General features: G+C 51.6%; 2 protein-coding genes across 15 annotated transcripts in view; both read right to left on the minus strand.

Annotated features, from left to right (window-relative positions):
• Positions 1-4,673, minus strand: part of ZNF75A (zinc finger protein 75A) — a 58,841-nt gene extending 54,168 nt beyond the window's left edge. For 3 of the 10 annotated variants that reach the window (XM_058711365.1, XM_058711362.1, XM_058711367.1), the window contains exons 1-4: positions 4,537-4,669; positions 2,207-2,725; positions 878-1,043; positions 156-247 (exon numbers count right to left, since the gene is read on the minus strand). In XM_058711365.1, coding sequence (XP_058567348.1) covers positions 156-247; positions 878-1,043; positions 2,207-2,614 — 666 coding nt within the window. In that variant the 5' untranslated portion in view covers positions 2,615-2,725; positions 4,537-4,669. The other 7 variants (XM_058711374.1, XM_058711368.1, XM_058711375.1 and 4 more) reach the window with 5 other exon arrangements.
• A 1,870-nt stretch (positions 4,674-6,543) lies between these two features.
• ZNF263 (zinc finger protein 263) lies at positions 6,544-22,742 on the minus strand. 5 transcript variants are annotated; one of them, XM_058711378.1, is made up of 7 exons: positions 22,339-22,742; positions 21,276-21,456; positions 20,740-20,813; positions 20,335-20,461; positions 18,368-18,484; positions 7,988-8,098; positions 6,544-7,899 (listed from the first exon to the last, which is right to left on the minus strand). In XM_058711378.1, exons 1-7 carry the CDS (start codon positions 22,723-22,725, stop codon positions 7,754-7,756), a joined length of 1,143 nt encoding a protein of 380 aa, XP_058567361.1. In that variant the 5' UTR covers positions 22,726-22,742; the 3' UTR covers positions 6,544-7,753. The 5 variants fall into 5 exon arrangements, 4 of the variants coding, with proteins under 4 accessions (XP_058567361.1, XP_058567362.1, XP_058567359.1 ...); XR_009256761.1 differs by having other exon boundaries at positions 7,862-7,899; positions 7,988-9,903; XM_058711379.1 differs by lacking the exon at positions 6,544-7,899 and adding an exon at positions 9,857-9,903.
• Between the last annotated feature and the right edge of the window lie 259 nt (positions 22,743-23,001).

Below are 23,001 nucleotides of genomic sequence, written 5' to 3' on the forward strand. Positions count from 1 at the left end.
GAGGGTGAAAAGAAAAAGGGCAATGGATCAGCAACAGACTCGGAGGTGCTCATTTTCACAGGGAGAACACTGGGGCTAACATGCCTGTGAGCTGGGCAGTGTGGGTCATGGGCCCGGGGAAAGGCAGCCCTCAATGGCTGGACTGCACAGCTCACCTGGGACTCAGGCAAGACGAGCTCAGGTGCCACTGTCCAGTCTTTGGTGTTTGTCTTCTCAGAAAAGGCTAAGATCTGGTGAACAGGCACAGCTGTGGGTGGAAAAGAGCCAGGGGAAATCTCTCTTGCTTCTGTCCATAAACATCCTCAGCTCATTTCTAAAATACAGATGATCGCGATTCTTTCAGCAGAGACAGGACATCCTTGCAAGTATATGTGGTGCCCTGGAGTGGTCTCATCATCATATACAAGAGCTAAGTATCTACCGGCCACTAGAATGGGTTCCTCAGCCTTCGAGAATGAATAAATGTAAGAAAAACCTTTTTTCCCCTCTCATGGTGTAAATTGCTCTCACTTAGGCAAAGTTAAACAAATTTGAAAATGAAGTACTCAAGATATCCGGTGTACAATAGATCTATTTTTTTTAGCATTTATTTGTCTCCTGGTACAAAAGTGTGTCCATATTCTACCACCGCTTTCTAAAGAACAGAATATTTGGTGTTATTACCAGGGTTCTGTAGTCTGGATGTTTCTGTATCCTGGGCCAACCCCCAAATTCACCCACAGCTGGTGGTCTACTGCCATCTAGGGGACATCGTAATTGCTACGTGGCTGAATCCGCCCATCCACATAGCTGGGCACCCAGAAAATGCTCACAGTGTTCTGGTTCAATAAGCTCTGATCACAGATCCCAATAAGGGAATTATCATGATGTGCCTTACCCCTCTCACATACAGGCTCAGATTCTTTATGAGTGTTCCCGCTCAGCTCTTCTTGCAAACCTTGGTATGTATTCCAGAATTCTTCATCCTGGGCCAGGCCCACTGGCTGGGACTCTGCTGTTTCTCTCAAGAGCACTGCCTCCTTTCCCAGCTCTTGGATGGCAACCTAGAAATAATCCCCACCTTTGTTACCACAGAAGTTATTTTTGGTTTTGGGGTTGATTGTAGAAGGAGGAAAAAGTGAACAGTCCAGATGGTAGAAGATATACAACACTAAAGGAAATGACAAAAAGGCTTAAAAAAATAACGGGTGACCAATTTTTCAAAAAGAATTCTCCACAAAATGTGGCAATATTGGGATAAAAGGAAAAGAAATGTGGCTCACGCTAGCCCTCCACCACAGCACGCCCCACCCCTCTAAACACAGTGCAAGTCAGACTACATAGGCCACCTGTTATCATGCTACTTTGACAGACCTTCTCTCTTGACTTTGATCCCTGCTTAATGTGTTTCTGTCTTCTCATTCTCTCAAAAGATTAAAGAACAAAGAAAACGGTCTCATCAACCAGATTATCCCCATGACCAGGAAAGACTTTCAGAGAATGGGGGACGAAATGGGAAAAGAGAGGGGAAGAGAGTGTGGCTCCAACCTACCTCCAGATGATTTCTGGCACCACACATATGCCTGCCTGTGTCTTCTTCCCAGTTGGCCTGATGCCAGCTGGTGTTCTGCCACGTGGCTAAGAACACACCCTGGATTCCCACCAACCAGCAGAGCCAAAGACCAACTGCGGAGGGCGCCGTGGAGGCTCTCTCATTTGAATCAGAGGACAACATCCCTCAATGTCTCTCTCCTCTCGGCTACTCTGCTAGGATTTCCAAAGCTGTTTCCCTTTTTTCTGCCTCCTTTTCTCTCCCCTTGCACTCTTCCTTCGTTGTTTGGGTTTTCCTTCTCTTTACTATCTCCACTCAACTTTTCGTTTCTAAGTGTTCTCCCTTTTTCAGGTCCTCCCCTTCCTCTCCAACTCCTTATTTCCTTTTATTCATTTGTAACTCAAAACCCATGTCCTCGGGCAAGCCATACTAGGCTTATGACTCTCCATTCACCCTGGCTCTATAGATCACAAATGCAGTCGTTCTGGAAGGCCAGGAAACTATCTGTGAAACCTGAGACTACTGCTGTGGGTCTGTGGTTTCAGGCTTTGCCTCAGTTGTTCTAAAGGAACAATGGAACAGTGACCTAATTCACCTTATTTCTCAATGAAGTGCCCCCACCCAAATCCACTTTCACCCTATTTCATCACGGGAATCAGGAATCTTTCTTCTCACCCTGTTCCTCGTTTGACCAGATTCCCTCTCCAAGTGTTCTACCAGGGTCACGGCCTCCTCAATGCTTTGTAGATGGTCCTTCCTTATCCGGCTCTGGGTGTCCGTGGGCAGAATGGTCACAAACTGTTCTAGCACAAGCAGTTCCAGGATCTGCTCTTTTGAGTGGATCTCAGGCCTCAGCCACTGACGGCAAAATTCCTGAAGCTGGCCAACAACTTCACGAGGTCCGGGGGCGTCATGATAGTGGAAGTTCCGGAAGTGCTCGCGACAGCTTTCTGCACTGAGCCTGTCCGTTTGTGGGGTATACTTCTTAATGTGACTGGAACTCTCTATCTCAGGTCCCTTGCACTCCCACAGAGCCCTGATCTGAGGGCTCAAAGAGTCAGCCACCTTCATATCTACCATCATTACTCTGCTGTAGGAACAGTTTTACTCCTGTGTTGGACACCCCGCCAGCACCACCCTTGGCAAACGAGGCCCAGTCAGCTCTGGAGCAAAATCAATAAAACGATCTTCGTCCTAGAGTAGTGAACAGAAAAAAAGTGCACGTCAGTGAGAGTGTCACAAGAACTTTGTTATCTCCTCTTCATAACAACAGACAAATGAACAGAAAAATCCTGCCTTGCTTTCCCTTTAAATTTTTTTTTTCAACGTTTTTAATTTATTTTTGGGACAGAGAGAGACAGAGCATGAACGGGGGAGGGGCAGAGAGAGAGGGAGACACAGAATCGGAAACAGGCTCCAGGCTCCGAGCCATCGGCCCAGAGCCTGACGCGGGGCTCGAACTCACGGACCGCGAGATCGTGACCTGGCTGAAGTCGGACGCTTAACCGACTGCGCCACCCAGGCGCCCCGCCTTGCTTTCCCTTTAAAAAATCCACTGCCAAGGGCACCTGGGTTGCTCAGTCAGTTAAGCCTCCAACTTCAGCTCAGGTCATGATCTCAAAGTTCTTGGGTCAGGCCCCCCTGTAGGGCTCTGTGCTGACAGCTCAGAGCCTGGAGCTTGCTTTGGATTCTGTGTCTCCAGCTCTCACTCTGTGCATGTGTTTCTCTCTCTCAAACATAAATATTAAAAAAATTTAAAAATCCACCGCCAGACTCTTTGTCTCCTATTATTCAGGTGAAATTAGGTACAGCTCATTGAGAGACAAACGTCCACTGAGGGCTTGGCCTTCCTAAAAATGGTCACAATTCAGGAAAGGTTGGACAGTGAGAACACTTACAGCTTCTGGCTGCAAGGAGCTTGTCCAAAGATTTCACTCTCGTGCTTCCTACCCCAACCTCCCCATGCCAAGGGACCATCCAGAGAACATTCTGAGTTTCTCTTCAATCTTAACGTGTCATCCCGGTCTCCTGTCTATAGTAAGGGGGTACAACCTCTCTGACCCTTCATGCTGTCGTGAAGATGGAAGCCCACAGTGCATGGAACATTCCACCTTCTCAATTCCACGGTATGCCTACTGGCAGGAGACCTGGGACAGAGAAGCGACACCAGAGAAGGAAAGTAATTAGGGAAAAGGGAGCCTTAGCATCCCCCAATTAAGCAACTAGATGCTCAACACTCTCCTTCGGCACCTCTTTGCAAGAACTGTAAGAGGGCACCGTGCACACGACTCGTTCCTGCATTTTTAAATCTCTCCCTACTTCACCCAGAACAGTAAAGGCGGACCTTAGCTTACAAAATGTTTATCCAAAGGCAAAGTCGTAAAAGAGGAGAGGAGGGGAGTTGGGGGTGATGAGGGTGACCCTTCAGCCCACCTGCCCTTTCTTCCACGGTCACTGAGACCTCGGGGCGAGGCTGAGGACAGTCTCGGGAGCCGCGCTTTCCCTGAGCGATCCCGCGGGAACGGCACCCAAATTCGTCCCGGAAGCCACGGTACTCCCCCGTGGCCGGCTCCCGGCTGCCCAGCGTGCTCAGCAGGCACGAGGACGCTGCCCAGGCTCGGCACCCGCAGAAGCAGCCGTCTCCGAGGCTGCACCGCCCGGGTGCCCGGCGCCCGGTGACACCGGCCCCCGAGGCGGGAAAGCCGGCTGCGCGCCCGCCCCGCTTCTGGACGCCCGGCCGGAAAGCCCGCGACCACAAGGCCCGCCCCGGTGACCGACGGGGTCCCAGCGCGGCCCCGGCACCGTCTGCGCAAGGGGAGACAGCGACGTGGCCTTTAGAGCCCGACGGCGGCGTTCCCCAAGACGGTCCGGCTGTCAGGCTCCCGCCGCCGGGCCCGCAAAGTGCCGCCGCCCTCGGACAATGGCTGTCTCGCCCCCGCCCGGCGCGCAGCCACCGGTGTCCCTCGGGAGCTCCGGGACCGACGCTCCCCCCGCCCCGGGCTCACCTGCAGGTCGCCGCCCTCCGCCCCGCGCCGCTCAGAGGCGGGCCCCGCGAGGCACAGGCCAGACCTCAGCACACGCCCTCAGGTCCCCGTCGCCGCCTGCCGCCCATTCGACCCCGCGCTCCGGCCGGAAGCGGAGTGACGCGCTTCCGGGGGAGGGGCTCCGAGCAGCCGCGCCGCGGCCCCGGGCTTCGCGCGGAGGAGGCGGCCTTCCGCCCGGTGCAGCCCTGGCGGCGGGAAAGAGTTAATGCTACCGAGTGTCCCGGCCCGCCGCGGCCTAGAGGGGCCTGTGCGCGGCTCGGCGAGCGGCTGTCGCCGCCTCGCGTCGCCGCTCCGGGAGGCGCTGCGCACCCGGCGGCGCCCGGTGCCCGGGAGCCCCTCCCGGCGAGGGTGCCCGCCCCTGCGCGCGCGGGGCCCTCGGCCTTCCCGGGGCTTCCGTCCCGGTCACGATCGGCGGCCCCCAGAGGGCTCGTCCCTTTTCTGGGCCGCGCGTCCCCCACGACGATTACGTTTTCCTCGTGAGGTAGGTTTCAGCCTGTGAAACGGGATCCATGTGTGTAGTTGTCCTTGACCGGGAAATGGAGGCGCGGCTCGGCCTGGGCCCCACAGGTGACCGACCAGAGCCCCTAGGCTGGGATTTGGGGCCCCTGCGGCCCTGGCGCCCGCCTGTCCGCTACGGCATGCTCCCTGGAGGCTGGGAACCCCCTTTTCATCTGGCCTCCCCTGCAGCCTCTGCCAGAGTTGCCTGGGTAAAATGGGCATTCGTCCCACGGAGAGTTCGGAGGTCGTGAATCCCACCTTTCCGGACCGCAGTATCTCGAGGTGTCGCTGTCTCCTAAACATCGGGGTTCTCGTAGTGTCGGCCTTCACCAGGCAGCGGGTTACTTACTAGGCGCACGACGTGCAGCCCGTGGTAGAGTCCGCAGGACCAGGTCTCTGATGCACGGAGTCTGGCCGAAAGACCGAGGCACTTTCGCGACCATCACTAGCTAGGAAGAGGGAGCCCTGAGCTGAGCGCCGCGGGATTCCAAGAAGTGAAGGTTGACCCGTGGTCGGGGAAATGGGAAAAGAAATGGGAAAAGGCTTGAGGGACCTGCCCGCCCCCGGGAGTGGGGCCACATCCACACAGAGAGGGAGAGGGAAGAGCAAAGCCTCCAAAGCTGGGAAAGATTGGGGTGTGCGAAGATCGGCGGTACCTTTTCAGTAAGTGTGACTGGGCTACATTTGGAGGAGACTTGCCTTAGAAAAGAAGTTCTCGGGGACCTGCCGCGGGGTGCCTAGCACGGGAGTGGGGAGATGGCACTGAATAAAGTAACTCCCGGAGCATCCCCGCAGGCTTTCCGAGGGAGCTTCTTTCCAGGGCAGTTCGTCTGGAAGGAAGGTTAAGGTGGGAATGAAAATGGGAGATCAGGTCCAGGCCATGATGTTAGTGGTGCTTTCAGATGGAATCGGGAGCCGCTCCCTGGTCCTTTTTGTGTGAGAGAAAAGGATTAAACGCAGGCGGTAAGAAAAAGCATCTAAGTCGCTGGAATGTTTCAAAGCAGGTTCATTTCCTTGGAATCTGAGTCAGGTTGGGACTTAATTTTTTCAAGAGCAATTATTCTTCCCAGGCTTCTAGAACCCGTGGACAGCTCTGCTCTTAGTTTTGAGATCCTGCCCATCAGGCCCAAGGCTGAGCATATAATGGAACTTATTAAAGTGAATAAGTGAAGTTGTGCTGGCGGTGCCCTTGCACAGTATTGGCAGGCGTGATTCATATCATGGGTACGGAGTTGGTTGGGGAAGCTGGGGAGAAAAAGTGGGGAAAGAGATCCTGTGAAGCAGGAAGGGGAAACAAGGCACAAACTGGTGAATAGTGAATGAGGACCAGTAATGATTTTTGTAGTTTGGAGTCTGGGGCCAACGTTGCCCACTCTTGCTGCGGATGAGACCACAGTCCCCTGAGATTCTCCTTGTGAAATCACATTCCCCTGTCAGTGCACCACCTGGAAAATGATGAGTGGGCAGCGATGACTGCAAATACATACACTTTATTCCGAGATACCACACAAGTGCCGTAGTGGGCTGAATGGTTTTGCTGGGTGACTGGCTGGAGTTAATAATGCTGCTACTGGCTAAAAAATTCTTTTTTCTCTTTCAATTTGTAATAGCTATGGATGAATAGTTCCCTTACTTATAGCTGCCTTTTAGAAAGCTGCTTGATCTTAGTCTGCATTGGCCTCCACACCGAGAACAGTCCTATTCTCTCATGATCCTCTCAGTGCTCCACAAACCAGTTGTCATTTCTCGCAACAAATGTTAGCAGATAACTAGCGGCCTGGACTCTCCTGGGTTTCTAGATGAGAAGCTTGTGATAATTCTTTGTGGTTGAAGAATGAACGAAAGCCAGTCGGCCTGTGCCGTATAGGAGAGGAAACATGACTGAAATGCCAATCATTTTTCTCATTTCTCTGACATGCTTTTCTTTCTTCATAGCACCTGAAATGGATAAAAGTGGCAGTGTTTGTTACTTCTCATGAGTGTGTGTATCTGGAATGAAAACAATGAAATTAACCTAGAGTAGGACATTTGTAAGGACATGGAATGGCACTGGGCATCGCCAGGAGGACCTGCAAGGAATATTTGAGTTCGCAGAGCTACCAAAGACTTTGCCAGCAGAAGGATTTATAGGAGACAGTTGATCAGAAACACCATAGAGAAACCCTTTAAATTTCTTCAAGCAGGGGAAAAAGTGAGTATTCGTTCACGTTAAGCAAAATCTACAGTAAAGAGAAACCAAGTGAAGTCTCAAATATAAAAAATCTGTTACTAAGCACCCTAATATAAATCTAGAAAAAGAAAGGAAAGGTCGAATCTTTTTTAAAAATTTTACCTATGATATTTTTAAAACTTCTGGATTGATCTATAAGCAACGCCAGGATTCTGAAACTTGATAATTCTGAACATGGAGAAGCGCCACTGAAAAACAAAACTTGTGAGTATTCCAGATGTACACAAGGAAGGAGCTCTGAGAGCGGAAAAGTGCCACTCGCCAGTTTTTACGTACTTGCAGATTGCCTTGGTGAATGTAGGAAGTTAAAACTCAGTCTCTGAGAATGCTATATTGAATGTCATAAATGTTGGATTTCTTCACATGGACGACGGAACCTCCTAACTTTCTTGTCCGCCCAAAGATACTGTACAGCTGTTCAAGAATACCAGCTCTCCAGACATCCCAAAGTCAGGATAGCTTGAAGTCTTTATCCGGGAGGACGGACTGCTGCTGTCCAGTGAACACTACTTCCAGAGCAACACGAGCGCCGCTTTTTTTTCTGGCAGTGAGGTAAAATCGGGTCGTCTTGGAAGGGGAGAAGCCACGCTGCATCTCTGCAACACAAGACTGCTCTGTCTTTGCGTCTGAGGCTTTCCCACACCCTTCTCAAGCACCACCACTTTTTACGTAGACTTATCTCACCTGGGTCTGTCCTTGCGGCCTCATCTCGCCTCTCCTCCTGGTGTCTCTTCCTGTGTTGAGTGAGGGAGAGTATTCCGGTATTCCTGTTATTCCTGACTGGTGCTGCTGTATCTATCAAGAAAGGAGGGTGGGGTTCTGAGAACTGATCACGGTCATTCTGAGAACGTGTTGCAGGAGCAGCAGCTAGATAGGGCTTTGACAGTGGTGGCTTTCTGAGTTCCTAAGACCTTCTCTCTAGACTAGCACTTCAGTCGTGAGCCTTTATCCCTTTTAGCCCGTTACCCCTCCGTACAAATGCCTGTGCCTTTGGGGGCTTTGAGCTAGTGTTTTGCTTTTAATTTTTTCCAGCTGTAAGGTTTTTTCCCTTCTTTCCTCCTGTTGGGTTGTTTGAAGTCAAATTCAGCATGAATAAAAGAGGGAAGTATACGACATTGAATTTGGAGGAGAAAATGAAGGTCCTCAGTAGGATTGAAGCTGGACGATCTCTAAAAAGTGTAATGGATGAATTTGGGATCAGTAAATCAACATTTTATGACATTAAAAAGAATAAGAAACTGATTTTGGACTTTGTACTGAAGCAGGACATGCCATTAGTGGGGGCTGAGAAGAGAAAGAGGACGACAGGAGCCAAATACGGTGATGTGGATGACGCAGTGTACATGTGGTACCAACAGAAACGCTCAGCTGGCGTCCCTGTTAGAGGTGTGGAGCTTCAGGCTGCCGCGGAGAGATTCGCACAGTGTTTTGGGCGCACGGACTTTAAAGCTAGCACCGGTTGGCTTTTTAGATTTCGAAACAGGCACGCAATTGGGAATCGAAAAGTATGCGGGGAACAAGTCCTAAATGCAGCTTCTGAAAACGTTGAGCCATTCCGACAAAAACTCTACACGCTTATGCAAGAGGAGAAACTGAGTTTGGCTCAGCTGTACAGTGGGGGTGAGACTGACCTCTTTTGGAAGTCGATGCCAGAAAACATTCCGGCATGCAGAAAAGAGATCTGCCTGCCTGGACGGAAAATAAACAAAGAACGGTTGTCTGCTCTTTTATGTGCAAATGCGGATGGAACTCATAAGTTAAAGTCCATCATTATTGGCAAGTCAAAGCTGCCCAAAAGCGTGAAAGAGGACGCGAGTACATTACCTGTGATATATAAACCTAGTAAAGATGTCTGGTTTACCAGAGAATTGTTCTCAGACTGGTTCTTTCAAAACTTTGTTCCTGAGGTCAGGCATTTTCAACTCAACGTTTTAAGATTCCATGAAGAGGACGTCAGGGCCTTGTTACTTCTAGACAGCTCTCCAGTTCACCCTTCCACCGAATCACTAACCAGTGAGGATGGCCGAATAAAGTGTCTGTTCTTTCCCGCTAACACTTCAACCTTGATTCAGCCAATGAATCAAGGTGTCATCTTGAGCTGCAAAAGGCTTTATAGGTGGAAGCAGCTTGAAGAGAGTCTTGTGATTTTTGAAGAAAGTGATGATGAGCAAGAGAAAGGAGAAAAAGGAGTTTCCAAGATTAAAATCTACAACGTAAGAAGTGCAGTTTTTAACTGGGCAAAGAGTTGGGATGAAGTAAAACAGATCACCATAGCGAACGCGTGGGAAAATCTCCTTTACAAAAAGGAGCCCGAGTATGAATTTCAAGGCTTAGAAGATGGAGACGATGGAGAAATCCTTGAGAAATGTGGGGAGCTGGAAGCCACACTGGCTGATGAGAGGGTGTGGTTAAATGGGGATGATGAAGAAAAGGGCCATCCCCCAAAAGCGAAAAGTGAAATTACAAAGGAAGTTCCTCAGAAAGGAAAAGGAGCCAAAGAGCAGACTTCTGGATTTAAGTTATCTGCTGTAAGAGAGAGTTTGGACCACCTACTTGACTTTGTTGATGTCACACCTGAGTTTCAAAGGTTCCATTTCACGCTGAAAGAGATGCACCGAGAAATAGTGAAAAAGCAGTTCCAGAGTAGAATCCATTCTAGAATTGGTAGCTTTTGGAAACCTAGACCTCGTATTATCAAGGATTCCTTCAATATGCCTTCAACCTCTAGTAATTAGGCTTTGTGTTTACAGATTTCTGTAGTTCTATGATGTTATATGATGTAGAATTGTTGTGAATTGTCATTGTGTTGATCAGCTGACCTCAATTTGCACAGCAGTGCCCATTTGTATATTGTTTCTAAAACATACAGTTTAAAAATAAATTTGTTTCTTTAAAGTATAAAAATATTCGTTAATCCATTTTTGCTTCTATTTTAGACAAAGATCTGCATAATAAGGAGTTTAGTGGTCCCGGATTATCTAAGGTGGAATGGATGGGAAAGCATTACATTCTGTCTCAGTCAGCACATATAACAAGGAAGGTATAGGCTATTTCTAGTTATTTTTAAAAAGACTAAAAAAGATAAAAATAGATTTGGTTTTTAGTTTAATGGTGTGACGTGCTCTGCTTTCTTAAATCTGTACCACCTATTTAGTGTTTCCGTCCTCTTATTGTGGAATTAGCTGATTAAAGAAGATATATATATATATATATATATATATATATATATATATATATATAAAATGAAAAGCACCCAACTTCTATCAACTAATGATAGTTTAACATTTTGGTATATTTTACGTATTTAAAAAATAGGCACATTATATTGTAAATACAATTTGATATCTTTTTGTCTGAACATACTTTAGGCCTATGCGTTAATAATACATTAGTGTTTGTTCTAAGCCTGGGGTAGAATGAGTTGTGGAGGAAGTTGATGGGAAGGTCCGGTGAGCTTACTGTACCGCTTTTTAGTTCCTTTAAATTTAAGTGACGGCATCAAACGCCCCTCCCCCGTGGGTGGTAAATTTCCAGAATAAGTGACCGGCAGTCACACCCTTTTGAAAAGTATTCACTAATTCTGGAAACTTCACGTTGCCTTTGCATGCTATGTACCGAGCCTGGTATTGGGCATTTAGACCTGAATTAGAAACAAACCGAATAGGAGCACACCCGCGTCCGATGTGTAAGAGCTAAGAGGAGTATGAAGTGGGCTTTGTGAGTGCTTGGGTAAAAGGGGAAGCATCTGAGAGCGTCAAAAGTGTCACTTCTGAGCTGGGCTTTAAAGTTTAATGAGGGCAGGGGCGCCTGGGTGGCTCAGTCGGTTAAGCTTCGGGTTTCGATTCAGGTCCTGATGTCGCGGCTAGTGAGTTCTCTACTCCCGCCCCCCCCCCCCCCCCGCCCCCAGTCGGGCTCTGTGCTGACAGCTCCGAGCCTGGAGCCTGTTTCAGATTCTGGGTCTGAGACCCCTCTCTCTCTCTGCCCCTCCTCCCACTCGCACCGACTCTCTTTCTCTCAAAAATAAATAAACATTTAAAACTAAATAAAGTTTAGTGAGGGCGGTGGCAGGGCAGTCCCGGCAAAGGGTAGCATGAGCTCAGGCTCTTCGATGTGAGTGCGCCCCCCTGGGAAGCTGCAAGGTCCCTGGATGATTGCCGTAGGGGCAAGCTGGCAGAGAAGAGCAGGAAAGACAGGTCCGGGGCAGATTTTCAGTGCCCTTCGGGGTCATCCTATGATTTTAGACTTCCTTCTGGGCCCGCATGAAATCGGTTCTGCGTCCCAAACGGCTTACCTTTTGACTCCACTTGTCCCTTTCCGTTGTTCGGGTCCCGGCCCCGGCCGCCATCACCCCCTGCCCGGACAACTGCACCCGTCTCTAGTCTCTCTGCCCTCGTTTCTTGTCCCGTCTCCATCCTTTCTCAGCCGGTAGCCAGGGCGCGCGAACTGAAACCAGCGAGGCTTGAGGCCCTACTCGGGCTTCCCACCGCATTTAAGCAACGACGCCTCGCCCCAGGGCAGCCGGCAGGCCCGCCCTTCCCGGCGCCGGAACCTCCCCTTTCCCCGCGGCCGCACCACCCAGGTCCGCGGTCGCCCCGCTGCCGGACGGCGGGAGCCGCGCCCGCCGCACACCTGAGAGAACGGGGAAGTTTCGGGAGTGCGGTAGCGCCGCCGGTGTCCGCTGGGGAGGAGGGAGAGAGAAACCCTGCGGCCACTGGACCCGGCCCGGCCCTGGGAGCCGAGACCCAGCGGGGGAGCGGGGGTGGGGAGCGGCGCAGCGGTAGAGCGCCCGCCTGCGGGCCACAGCGTCCGGGACGGAGACGGGCTGCGGGAGGAGAGCGCCCCCGAGGGAAGGGCGCAGCCGGGAGCCGCCACAGAGTGTCCGCCGGCGGGCCAGAGCGGCCGGGGCGAAGGGGGTGGGCGCGAGCGGAGGCGCGGCCCGGCGCAGCCGCGGAGCGACCGCCGGCGAGCTAGGGGGGCGCGCGCGCCCGCTGCCTCCGGGGCGCGGTCACGGGCCCCAGGGCGAGAGCCGAGCGGCCCCAGAGCTTGGGCGCGGGGCGGCGAAAGGTCTGTCGGGACGCGGCCGCCGAGCGCCCGCCCGGTCGGCACTGGATACCCCGCCCCCCGGCCCCGCGCGGGAGCGCTCCTCGATGGGACCGCTCCGGCGGGGGGTTCTAGGGGCGCCGCGTCCCTTCCCCGAGGCGCGACGGGCTGGGCTTTGCCCAAGCCTAGGAAGGGACTTAAGTCTTTGCCTCTGGAAGTAACGTTTTCAGGATTAGAGCTCCTCCGAGGAACTCAGGCACTTCACCGCTGTTCCGGTGGCCGGGGCAGTCTTCCTAAACTTGAGCTGGCCGCCTCCCAGAAGAGCCGGGGCGGGGCTCAAGGGCAGCTTCACCTTCGAGGTGGGGACTCACACGACGGTTCTAGCACGTTTTCCTGCCTTGAGGGCAGGTGGGGATGGAGAGGCAAACCCGACTCCACATTGTGTCCAAAAACATTCCAGGATTTCATTTTCTTTCCCTTCCCCTTTTTGCCTGGGGAAATCAGACCTGGAGCAGGTTTGGATCCCGGTGTGTTACCAGTTTTGACTTCTGACTATAGCTTCTGGGACAGCTAAATTGAGGATGTTAACTGGAAGATTTGACCGAAGTTCTTGGTGGTCTGAGGGATTTTTCAATCAACCATTTTGTCATTGTTGAATATACCTCGACCATTCCCACTGCCTCCTAACTGCATACATCAGGCAGCACACAGCTCCTCTGGGTAAAAATTACACATCAGAAAAAATTATCAGTCTCCCTTTCAAGAATGGGAGTCCATTCTTAAATCTAGAAGTGTTTGCAAGCTAGATCGAAGGCTAAAAGGATAAATGCACTAATATTCTTTGGAATGAATGCACTTTTGCTTTAATTCATCTTGATATTTTTGAGCTCCTGACACCCAAAGACATTAGTCTACTAGCAGTAATAAATTTGCTACTTTGTTTCTTGAAACACACATTAAGAACTTTTTACCTTAGTTGTTTCAAATGCTTGTGAAATATTTACAAAAATTAGAAGTCTTAAAGCAGTGGAGGGGATTTTGCACTTTCCAAAATCCTATCAGTTGACAGTGTAATGATTCACATAGTAAACTCTTCTTAAAAGGGCTGGGAGTACAAAACCTGGAAGTTCAGATTATGATATTGAGACCCATAAATTTCTTTACTGCAATAAAAATTCTTAGTGATTTCCAAGGAGTTTTTCTGGGGGAAAAAAAATGTTTAGGGTTTCACTGTTTCCAGTCTCTGGCCTTACAAGCTTTGTCCTCAGTGACGTGTGGCCTGCTGCTTTTGTTGTTGCTTTAAAGCGTGAGCAAGCAAGAGAGCACTGTGTGCGTGAGCAGGGCAGAGGGGGAGAGAATCTTAAGCAGGTTCCGTGCTCAGAGCAGAGCCTGACGTGGAGCTGGATCCCACAACTCTGGGATCACGACCTGAGCTGAAATCAAGAGACCGAACCACCCAGGCACCCCTGGCCTGCTGCTCTTAACCTGGTTCTGCCAGGCCTTTTCAGTGCTTAAATGGGGTACTGATCCTCCACCCAGGAGCCCTTCTGCTGGTCTGTGCTACCTTTGCTACAAGGACTGTGGCTAGTGCTCAGGGTCAGTACGGTACCTCCCAGGTCTAGTTTGTACCCATACGGGCTGAGGGGGCAAGAGTCTTTATTGCCCCTGTGTCAGTCTCCCATTATCCTAAGAACCAGTTTGGAGACTGTTCTGGTTTCTTTTTCAAGGACTAGTGGGTAAGAGTCTATAAATGTAAAATATGTGTGCGCAACATAAAAATATGAATATAAAAAGCACACACTTGGCCATCCCTTGCAGTGACCTCACGGGAGCCTGTGCGGAGGACCTCTGACCTGCTGTGATACAACCACAAGGAAAGAAATCATCAATCCCGCCTCGCAGTTAACAGACTGCTCCCTGAAATTTCTGCCAGCAGGTCTTATGTTGGTAGTAGTGGCAGGGGGCTTAGAGGAAAGAGTCTTGCCAGGATTATCTGCCCACAGATGACATGAATAAACGAGCACTTTCTATGTGCCAGATGCGGAGCTCAATGTTTTACATGCCGTATTCTGTGAGGTCATCTCATTAAAACAGACAACAGCTCTGCGTGTGAATTTGTTGGAAGGGACCTAGCCTGGAGGCTGGGACTTGCGACTTTTCCTGTTGGAAAATCTTTTTAGTGCCAGGAGTGAACTCCTGGGGGCCCTCACTGCTCTAGCCTGACGCTTCAGTGCTCCCAGTAGGCGCAACAGCAGGTGGACCACGTCGGAAGGTCTGCATGGGTGATATTACGGGAGAGAGGGGTGAAAGGGAGAGTTGCTTTCCATTCTCTTGAGACTGACAATCCACGTAAATGGCAACCTCGCCTTTTTTCTTTTGACAGAGTGTGCAGTGGGTACGTGTGTCGGGCGGGGGGGGGGGGGGCGCAGAGGGACAGGGAGAGGATCTTAAGCAGGCTCCCTGACCCACGACTCTGGGATCAGGACCTGCCCCAAAATCACAAGTGTTGGACACTTAACCGACTCAGCCACCCAGGCACCCCAGTTGCAGTCTTAACCAGAGAGACTGCTTCGTAACATCAACCTGACATCACCCACCCAATTTCATGCCATCAGCAGCCCAGCAGCCCTGTCCTGCTCTTACAAGGGTCCTAAATTAAGCTCTCCAATCTTCATACTCTCCCCTGCCCCTCAACCCCTGCATTATCCCTGCCCTCTTGTGGAGAAAGGAGGAGAAATAACAAACTAAGATTTTTAAAAATCAGCTCAGGAAACGAAGGAAAAACTCCCACTAAGCTGAGGCAGGGCCGAGACAAGGCTGATACGGAAATGCGGGAAAGGGGTAGGCAGGGTTGCTTCCCTCGCTTAAAATCGATAAATTTGGTGGCCAGTTGCCAGGTAATGTTCCATCTTCCTCTCCCAGAAACAGTTAGCGATCTTCCTCCAGGGCCAAATCCTGAGAGGTTTTCCTACTCCTAGACTACTTCTGGTATTCTACCTCTTTCTTATGACAACACACTCCGAGAATTCCCCGTTCTAAAACAGAATGCTTCCCCTAAAAAAAAAAAAATGTGCCCTCCCCTGTATCTTCCCTCCATCAATGGGCTTAATTCACTTATATGCAGGCTCGGAAGAGCCAGATTTTCCTTCAGCTTCATCACAAGAAAGTAAACACTCCCAACAAAGAATCAAAGACAATTTTACTGCTGTCCACCACAGAAAGGAAAGAAACCTTCTAGAAGACCCTTATGACCCCAAACAGCTACCAGGCATGACCCTTTGTTACCATAAAGCGGTCCTCACCTGGAGCCCGGCCAGGGCCGCACCCCACCTTATCTGTCCTCGGCCAACCTCATCGGAACCTTCTTTGACCAACCCAGGAAGACAGAAAAAGCAAGTCCTCTAGCCAAAGCAGACAAGACACAAGTCAACACTGGAGGCCAAGACAAAAGGTCCTCAAAGAAGAGTCATACATTTTCTTATTTCCTGAAGACATTTATTACCGTCCAAACATATTTTCAACAAGGAAAAGCAAGATCCCTAATCTCCCCAGGATCCACACTTGCAAAGCCTCCCAGGGAGCCCCTCTTTTGTGGAACCCTCTGAAGACTCCAGAGCTCTGTTTCTTTCTTGGACAGAGGGGGGATTGAGTCTTAATCTCTGCAAGGGTGAACTAATTCACAGTCTGGCTTCCTCTGCCGACACCTGTGCCGAACTGCAAACTCCTTCTCACCACCTCCCTCAGGTCTCTGGTTCCTTTTTGCCTGAGGTGACGTTTACATGCCTGGCCTGGGCACGGGCACTCCGGCCAGAGAGGAGCTGTGGTGATGGCCCCGAACCGCCCACGGCTTCCCAGCCAGGGCTCTCAGGGAGCCGCAACTCACCAACCAGTCTTCTGTTGCCTTGAGCTGGTTTCCAGAACGCTCCGCCCTTCTTTTGTCCCAAGGGCCTCAGGAGCCCAAATGCCCCTGCTGAACATTCCAAGTGAGGAAGCAGTATCAGAAAATCACATGGATCCCCAAAGTCACTGGGACGGACAATGGACACGGTAAGGCACCCAAGTCACAACCTGCCTAAGTATACCAAGGCAGTCAGTGTGCCCTGGGACATGAGACTTCACAGAGGACTCTGTCCGGAGCAGGTCACCTCAAAGACTTGACACCCTCAGGAGTTCGGGCAGAATTGCATTCTAGTTCTATGCTAAGCCTTTGCTGCCCCTGCACCTCCCTCACAGTGACCCCCACCTTGATCCTCTTTACAGTAATTACCTTAAAAACAGATGATTTGGTCGGCTGAGCAAAGAATATCAGCTCTTAACAGGACCCTCTGAGTAGGCCACCTTCTCTGGGCCAGAAAGAAATGCCGCTGTTTCTATCCCGTGTGAGTTCTCTGGTGACTCATAAGGCGTGAACTCCGAGAAAAGCTCTCTCCACACTCAGAACATTTATAGGGTCTCTCTCCCGTATGGGTTCTCAGGTGACGAATGCGATTGGAGCTGTGAGAAAAACTGTCTCCACACTCATGACAGGTATAGGGTTTCTCTCCCGTGTGAATTCTCTGGTGCCTGATTAAGTTGGATCTATGAGAGAAGTTTTCCCCGCAAAGGTTACACTTATACGGCTTCTCCCCCGTGTGTGTTCTCTGATGTCTGGTGAGGTGCATGCCCTGCCGGAAGCTTTTCCCACAGGTCAAACATTCGAAGAGTTTCTTCTCTGCCTTGTGGGTTCCATGGTTGCTAAGAAAGAGGGTGCTGCCACTCACTGCTTCCCCACACTCCGAGAAGGGGTAAAGCCTCTCTTTCTCGTGAGTTCTTTCATGTATGACGAGGTGCGAACTGCGGGAGAAACTTTTCCCACACTCGGCACACTTGTAAGGTCTCTCCCCCGTGTGAATCCTTTGGTGCCTAAGGAGGTTGGAACTATGAGCAAAGATCTCCCCACACTCGGGGCACTTGTAGGGCTTCTCGCCTGTGTGCGTCCTCTGGTGCCTGTGAAGGTTTGAGTTGCAAGAGAAGCTTTTTCCACAGACGTTACATTGGTAGGGTTTCTCCCCCGTGTGGGTGCGCTGATGGCGAGTCAGGTGGGTATTCTGACTGAAGCTCTTTCCACATTCCAGGCACTTATGCGCCTCCTCTCCCAAGTGTGCTCTGTGTAGTGACAGAAAGTGCGGGTTCCCACCAAAGATTTCGCCACACTCCACACCCACACACAGTCTCTCTGCCGCATGTATTCTCTGGTGCCTAATTAGGTTCGAGTTGTTAGAGAAATTTTTGCCACACAAGGGACATAAGTGGAGCTTCTTCGGCTGCGATTCCTTCGGTCGCCCCTGTTCTCTGCAACTTGTGGCCCCCACTAAGGACGGCTCCATCCCTTCCTCTGGGGGAGGCTCCCAGTGCCCTTCTGCCCTGTCCCGAGGCCTTCCCTGCTCAGGACTCCAGGGCACTTCCCCTCTGGCCTGGCCAGGCAGCAGCGCCTGCGGGTGGGCGCTCTCGGGGGAAAGGGACTGAGCACTTTCTTCCTGGTTCTCAAACTTCTCTTCTCCTGGCAGAGCGAGAGAAACCAAACCCCTACATTATTCCTACACGAGACAAAAGGAAATCCCACAGATCTGCTCCTCCCTGTAGGCCAGACGTCCAGAAAGGCTGGTTCTACCTCAGTCTCCCATTTTCCCCATGTAGGTAAAATACCCCAGAGAGGATAAAAGGTGGGGCCGTCGCAAAGGAACAGAGCTCAGACCAGTCCTGAACTCGCTTGTACAGGCCCCCGACTCGCTCTACAACTGAGCCTCTGGCTTCTGCCCTGTGGAAATGGGTGGCTTGGAGCAAGGCTGGGATTGGGGCGGGCCCCAGGAGTGAGTGCCCCCTTACACTGGGCACCGTGGGATGGAAATGGGCAGCGGGGCGACGGGAAGCAATGCATCTTCCTGGCAGCGGTGATGGGCTAGCCCTCCGCCCCAGTCCTTGAGGGCTTCCCTCCCGACAGTGGGAGTCTAGCTGGGCAGGCTGCTCACCTCCATTCCTTCTTACCTGGAGCTGGGCCTCTGGGACTCAGGCCTTCTTTGCAAGTCTGAACACTGGGATCCCATGGCTTTCCTCCTTGTTCCACCTGGGTACTTAGGGCCTCCCGAATGGGAACCTGAGCCTCTGTTCACAACGAAAGAAACAGATGTCTGTCACCACTCCCTCTACCAGGCAGAAGAAACAAAGATGATCTTGGCCCCTGCGCTTAGTGGACATATCCACACAAGGCACACGGAGTCCGACAGTAGTAAGTCTGACAATACACTAAACTGTTCACAGTGGTTATCTCCAGAGAAAGAAATTGGAGGAGGGGGACTGTGACTTTTTTTTCTTGTTACGCTTTTGTAGTACTCGGGATATTTTGCAGTGAGAATGTACACTTTTGTCATTAAAACAACCAAACATGATTCGAGTGATCAGTTCTTGCGGAATTAGTTTAATATTATAAAAGAGCCCCAACTCTCACAGATAAATATAAACTAGAACTACATTCCACAAGACAACTCCAGGATAAAACATAACGTGGTGGACCATCAGAAAGAAATCTGGGGCTCTGAGATGACCCGGAGGTTGAAGCCTAGGAGCGCCATTCCTGTGCGATGCTAAAACTAAAACCTCACACCAATCCCAACAAACCCGGACCTTAAACAGTTTAGTTCCAAGAACTCGTGACCCCAACTTCTCTTCCCCTGAAGCACTGAGAGCTAGGCTCAGCTCAGGGCACCAAACCATGGCCTGGTGATGGACAGCCTGGAGAAGGTCCCAGTGAAGGGAACCAAACCCAGCAATGACCCTTATGCAGAGTTACTGCAAGTGAACCGATAACTGTGCCTCTTTTTACAAAGACCAGATGTATGAAAACAAAGTGTGACTCTTTTCTGCCACGTGTCAGTATGGCTACAATCGTAACGTACACAGAATCGCTGTTATTTAAGACTTCCCACAACTTGCGGGGCGCCTGAGTGGCTCAGTCGGTTCAGCGTCCGACTTCAGCTCAGGTCATGATCTCACAGATAGTGAGTTCGAGCCCCGTGTCAGGCTCTGTGCTGACAGCTCAGAGCCTGGAGCCTGCTTCGGATTCTGTGTCTCCCTCTCTCTCTGCCCCTCTCCTGCTCATGCTGTCTCTCTCTGTCTCAAAAATAAATAAAAGCATTAAAACGAATAAAAAAAAAAAGACTTCCCACAACGTTTTAATGTAAGAATTTTCATACATCCAACGTTGAAGGAATTACACAGTGTCTGTATACACTCTACCTAGATCCAACTGTCATTTGTCATATTTCATAGGCATCATTTTTAATCTCTGCATAAGTTTAACACATAGATACATCTTATTTATCCCATTATATACGTGTGTGTGTGTGTATATATATATAAATATATGTATATATTTATATATATATATATAAAAATTTTCAAATTCCCAAAAGGCCTCCCCCCTCCTTCCTGAATTTTTAAGGGCTGGGATAGCTGCTGAACTGGAATGTTGATGCCAGTGCCCCCCGAAAGGTGGAGAAGGGCCTAGGAATACTAACGAAGCACAGAAAATATGAGTGAGACCAGAAGAATAAGCATCTCAAAATTGCAAGGCATCAAGAACGGAGTGTGTGTGCGATGGGGGGTGGAGTGGGGGAGGCTGAACGGAGAGTGTGTGCGATGGAGGGGTGGGGGAGGCTGAACGGAGAGTGTGTGTGACGGGGGGCGGGGGGGAGGTTGTCAGCGGATTTGATTTGTTCTGCCCCGGGAAGTCCACTAAAACTCAGAGTCCCTGCCTCTGGCTCTGGCGGCTGGGGGCCGTAAGTTTGCCAACTGTGCCAACCGCCAGATATTTAACGGATCCTCATCCGGGGTGCTTTAGAGAAAGGGAGGTGTTCTGGCAAAACTCAGAACTTCTGTCCAGGAAGTGAGTGGCGAAGGGACAGGCCCCTGGTCAGAAAGGGCTGAGTCTTCATGCCTGGAAAAAAAATCCTTACCCAGTGAGTCCACATTCTCATAACTCTCCTGCACCGTGTCCCTGGAGAGGGCCCTCTTACTAGGATCCTGATGCCCCCACTCCTCCTGGGAGATGTACATAGCCACGTCCTCTAAGCTCTCAGGCAACTGAAAGAGCACAAGATCTCCTTTAGCCCCTGAGGCACCAAGAACAATTCAAGCAGAGTCATGAGTTACAGGGGCAAAACCCAGGGTGCCAAGGACACACTTCATGGGGGAGGAGGGTGCAGGCCCACAAGTGGGGTGTGGAGGAAATAAAGAAGGCGGGGAGGCGGCGCGTGGTGCGGGACAAAGGATCCTCTCCAAGAGGCAAAGAAGACCCCGTCCCCACAAGAACAACTGGGGGGAGGGGTGCTGGGGGGAGACAACGAGAACTTCCACATCACCTGGGGCCCAGTCATTTCCTTGTCTTCCATGTTTCCTTCAGCAGGAAAGAGAGAAAGCCAGGGAGCAGACAATGCTGAAGGTGACAGAAATCATGATGAGAAAGGCATCTGCAATTCTCGGGAGCCCAAGGATTATTACAACACGGTATCCATTCCCCAACACCCAGTCTCCGCTCAGGATCGAACAAGGAGCAAAAGGCGGCAACGGAGGCGTCGTAAAGCGATATCCAAAATGGCGGAGGTGGGCAAAGAGCACCAGGCAACTTCCCCGCCGGCCTGCAGCAGTCAAGCCCTCCATCGTTCAAAGCTCTAAACGTCTCAGTTCTGCATACACAGGGGCTTACTTAAAGATCCCCCCGCCCCCCCTCCCATCCCCCAAAGAACCCAGACCACCGTGTTTAGGTCTTTGACTCCACAACAGGGAACCCTGAGGTCAGAAATTCCCTCACCTAGGCGGTGATCCTCCACCTGCTGGTGTCAGGGAACAACCCGGAAGCCCCTCCTCCCTCCCCCCAGCCCAGGTAACTGTTCCTCACCCCTCTCCTTTACAGCCTGGGGGTCCCTTTTGGGGCTGGGGCCTAGCAGCTCCTGCAGCCTGGGGCCAGGGCTTCGCTCAGTCTCCATTGGCTCCAGCTTGAAGCTCGGTGACTCTCGTGCTGTTTCCAGAGGCAAAGGCTCCTCCAAGAGCACTTCTGTTCCCCGCCTATGGTTTGTGACCTGGGAACCAACCCACATCACTCATCATCATAACAGGGCCCGAGAGGAAGGGACGTTAGTACAGAATTCTGAGGGCAAGCCTTCAACGGAGAACTACCGGCGATCCCTTTGGGTCCAGCAAGAGAGGAGCATGGTTTCCACTTAACGCTTTTCTGATCCCATGAGTGCTGGAGAACATCGGAGCGGAAGACGTCCGCCCCCGGGGCACACCTTCCCCACACAGCTCTCCGGCACACCTGACTCCCTCTTGCCTCCTCCCTCCGCCCCCCATTGTATCTACAGGCTTCCATTCCTCACTTCAGGGTAAGTTAAACTTGACCGACCCCGGGGACCGGTGCCCTCGGAGCCTCAGTGCCAAACCGTGTTTCGCAATCTACCGTTAACCCGACCGCGCTCCGCATAGGGGACCAGGCTACTGAACCTAACCTGACAACAGCTAACAGCCATGAAGCACTATTAGCCAGCAGTGGGGTCAAAACCACGTGATACTCTCCCCGTAACCCTCAAAACAACCCTAGGAAGATATTTTGTCATTCTCACTTTACTACGTGGCAAATCCGAAGCCTAAAGAAATTAAGTAATTTGCCCAAAGTCGCAAAACTGCTACAGACCAGAGTGAGGATTCGGACCCTGCGAATTAACTCCGGGGGGTCACACGAATGCACACCCCCTGCCTCCATGTGGAAAGAGGGCATTCTTCACTGCTGGTTCTGTCCTGCCGGGGAAAACCTGGAGAATGAATCTTCCTAACTAAACTATAAAAAGACCTCTTGCCCGTGTAAAGCCTACTCAGGGCACCAAGTACATAGGTATGGAGAACAGGGCGGCCGCGATGTCCTAGTCCAAGGGGCCAAACGAACCGAAGACAGCTCTGTCTCTCACCTGAAGTCTCAGTCTCCCAAGCTCTCTCTGCATGCCCTCCACAAGGGTGACCGCTTCCTCGCCGCTCTCCGGATGCAGCTCCTGCACCCTGCTCTGGATCTCCTGGGGCAGGATGGTCAGGAACTGCTCCAGGACCAGCAGCTCCAGGATTTGCTCCTTAGTGCGCAGCTCCGGCCGGAGCCACTCATGGCAAAGCTCCTGGAGCCGGCTGAGGGCTTCCCGGGGCCCGGCGGCCTCTTGGAAGCGGAACCTTCTGAAGCGTAAGTGGGAGGCCTCGGGACTCGGCCCCGGATCTGGCGGCGGCAGCTCCTGGCTCCAGGCGCAGTCCTCCTCCAGTTTCACTATCAGGAGCCCTTCCCGGTCTTGGGAGCCCGGGCCCGACGCCATCCTCAGGCCCCTCCGGAGCACCTCGGCCCCGAAACCAGCTGCACCCGCCCGAGAAGGCTTCCCGGGCCCCGCGGAGCCCAGCCTCGGCCCGGGCGCAGCCGGCTCCGGTGCCTTGGCCTCAGCCGATCACGGGCGCCGTCGCGCCGGCCCCCTATCCAGGAACCGGCCAGACCACCCCGCAGCAGGAGCTGAGCACCGCGCTTTGACTCTCGTCTCCGACTCACGCAAGCCTAGGCGCTCGGCTGCACGCCGGAAGTCCCGGCGCGCTTAGGCGTC

The sequence above is a fragment of the Neofelis nebulosa genome, chromosome 18, assembly GCF_028018385.1.
Source record: "Neofelis nebulosa isolate mNeoNeb1 chromosome 18, mNeoNeb1.pri, whole genome shotgun sequence".
Classification (NCBI taxonomy): domain Eukaryota; kingdom Metazoa; phylum Chordata; class Mammalia; order Carnivora; family Felidae; genus Neofelis; species Neofelis nebulosa.

Coding starts and splice junctions, on each gene's coding strand:
- ZNF263 (XM_058711376.1), bottom strand. CDS start 22,725: ATGGCGTCGGGCCCGGGCTCCCAAGACCGGGAAGGGCTCCTGATAGTG. Junction 21,457..22,338: donor TTGGGAGACTGAGACTTCAG/GTGAGAGACAGA, acceptor GTTGGTTCCCAG/GTCACAAACCATAGGCGGGG. Junction 18,485..20,334: donor TGAGAATGTGGACTCACTGG/GTAAGGATTTTT, acceptor CGTTGTGAACAG/AGGCTCAGGTTCCCATTCGG.